This window comes from Phalaenopsis equestris, unplaced genomic scaffold (assembly GCF_001263595.1).
Source record: "Phalaenopsis equestris unplaced genomic scaffold, ASM126359v1 Scaffold000425, whole genome shotgun sequence".
NCBI lineage: Eukaryota > Viridiplantae > Streptophyta > Magnoliopsida > Asparagales > Orchidaceae > Phalaenopsis > Phalaenopsis equestris.
This window is the reverse complement of record NW_018164866.1, coordinates 483715-484612: the sequence shown is the minus strand read 5'-3', so window position 1 is coordinate 484612 and position 898 is coordinate 483715. Positions and strand designations below refer to the sequence as shown.

At 32.3% G+C, this 898-nt stretch overlaps 1 protein-coding gene across 2 annotated transcripts in view; it reads right to left on the bottom strand.

Annotated features, from left to right (window-relative positions):
* The window catches only part of LOC110027351 (two-component response regulator ARR17-like), a 9840-nt gene continuing 8942 nt past the window's right edge, over positions 1-898 (bottom strand). For both annotated transcript variants that reach the window (XM_020728737.1, XM_020728736.1), the window contains exons 5-6: positions 386-456; positions 1-285 (exon numbers count right to left, since the gene is read on the bottom strand). In XM_020728737.1, coding sequence (XP_020584396.1) covers positions 159-285; positions 386-456 — 198 coding nt within the window. In that variant the 3' untranslated portion in view covers positions 1-158. The remainder of the gene's footprint in view (positions 286-385; positions 457-898) is intronic.

The window sequence follows — 898 nt, the reverse complement described above, 5'->3', positions numbered from 1 at the left end:
CATTAAAAAACACCAGCAAATAAAGTTGATGATGCATCAAAGTTTCTTTGTCAGGTCAAGTTTAATTATTTTCAAATATTGAAACAAGATTAAAACGGGAAATATTTAAAGAAAAAGAGACTAATAATTATAAGTTTTATTTATCTCAGTAAGCTCTCTTATATTCCCAGGCATAACCTGCCAGGGGAAGGCTGGTTAAGGCTCTTCACATGGCATCTCAGTCTCTTCACATCAGATTGTTGGATTGGCTTCAACATGAACTCTTCGGCCCCTTCTTCTAAGCATCTATTAAACAGAAGGACAAGAATTAGTGGAGCATTATAAATTAATTTATAATTTTATATCATTATGAAACAATTACATGGCAGCAGAGAGTAAGTATTACTTCTTTATTCGTGTTGGGATGTTTTCTGAAGACATGACCACCACAGGAATCTCCTTTAAGTACGATACTTCCTGCATTTAGGGTTCTGTCGTGAACTTAAAAGTAAAATAAAACTTTGGAATACTAAGTGGAAGGGGGCATTTCCATATATACCACCCAATTCACATGTATTTACATATCTTACACATAAACTTTACATTTTACATTTATACCACACAAATCATTTATATCACATCAAAATAACCACTATTTTGACTCTTAAAAAGTGAAATACACATTTTCATTGAAAGATAAGATGGCATACATATGTAAAAAAATAAAGTTTAGGTGCTATAAATGTAAATTGATAGTAATGGAGTAGTAAGTACCTAAATGGAAAAACAATAGCTGACGCATGCATGAAACTTTTCCTTGCATAACTTCTGAGCATGAACCATGCATGGCCTCACATTAAGTCCACGCAAGTCAAATTCATATCGGATTAACAGGATTTTTTTTTTTTTTTTTTTGTGG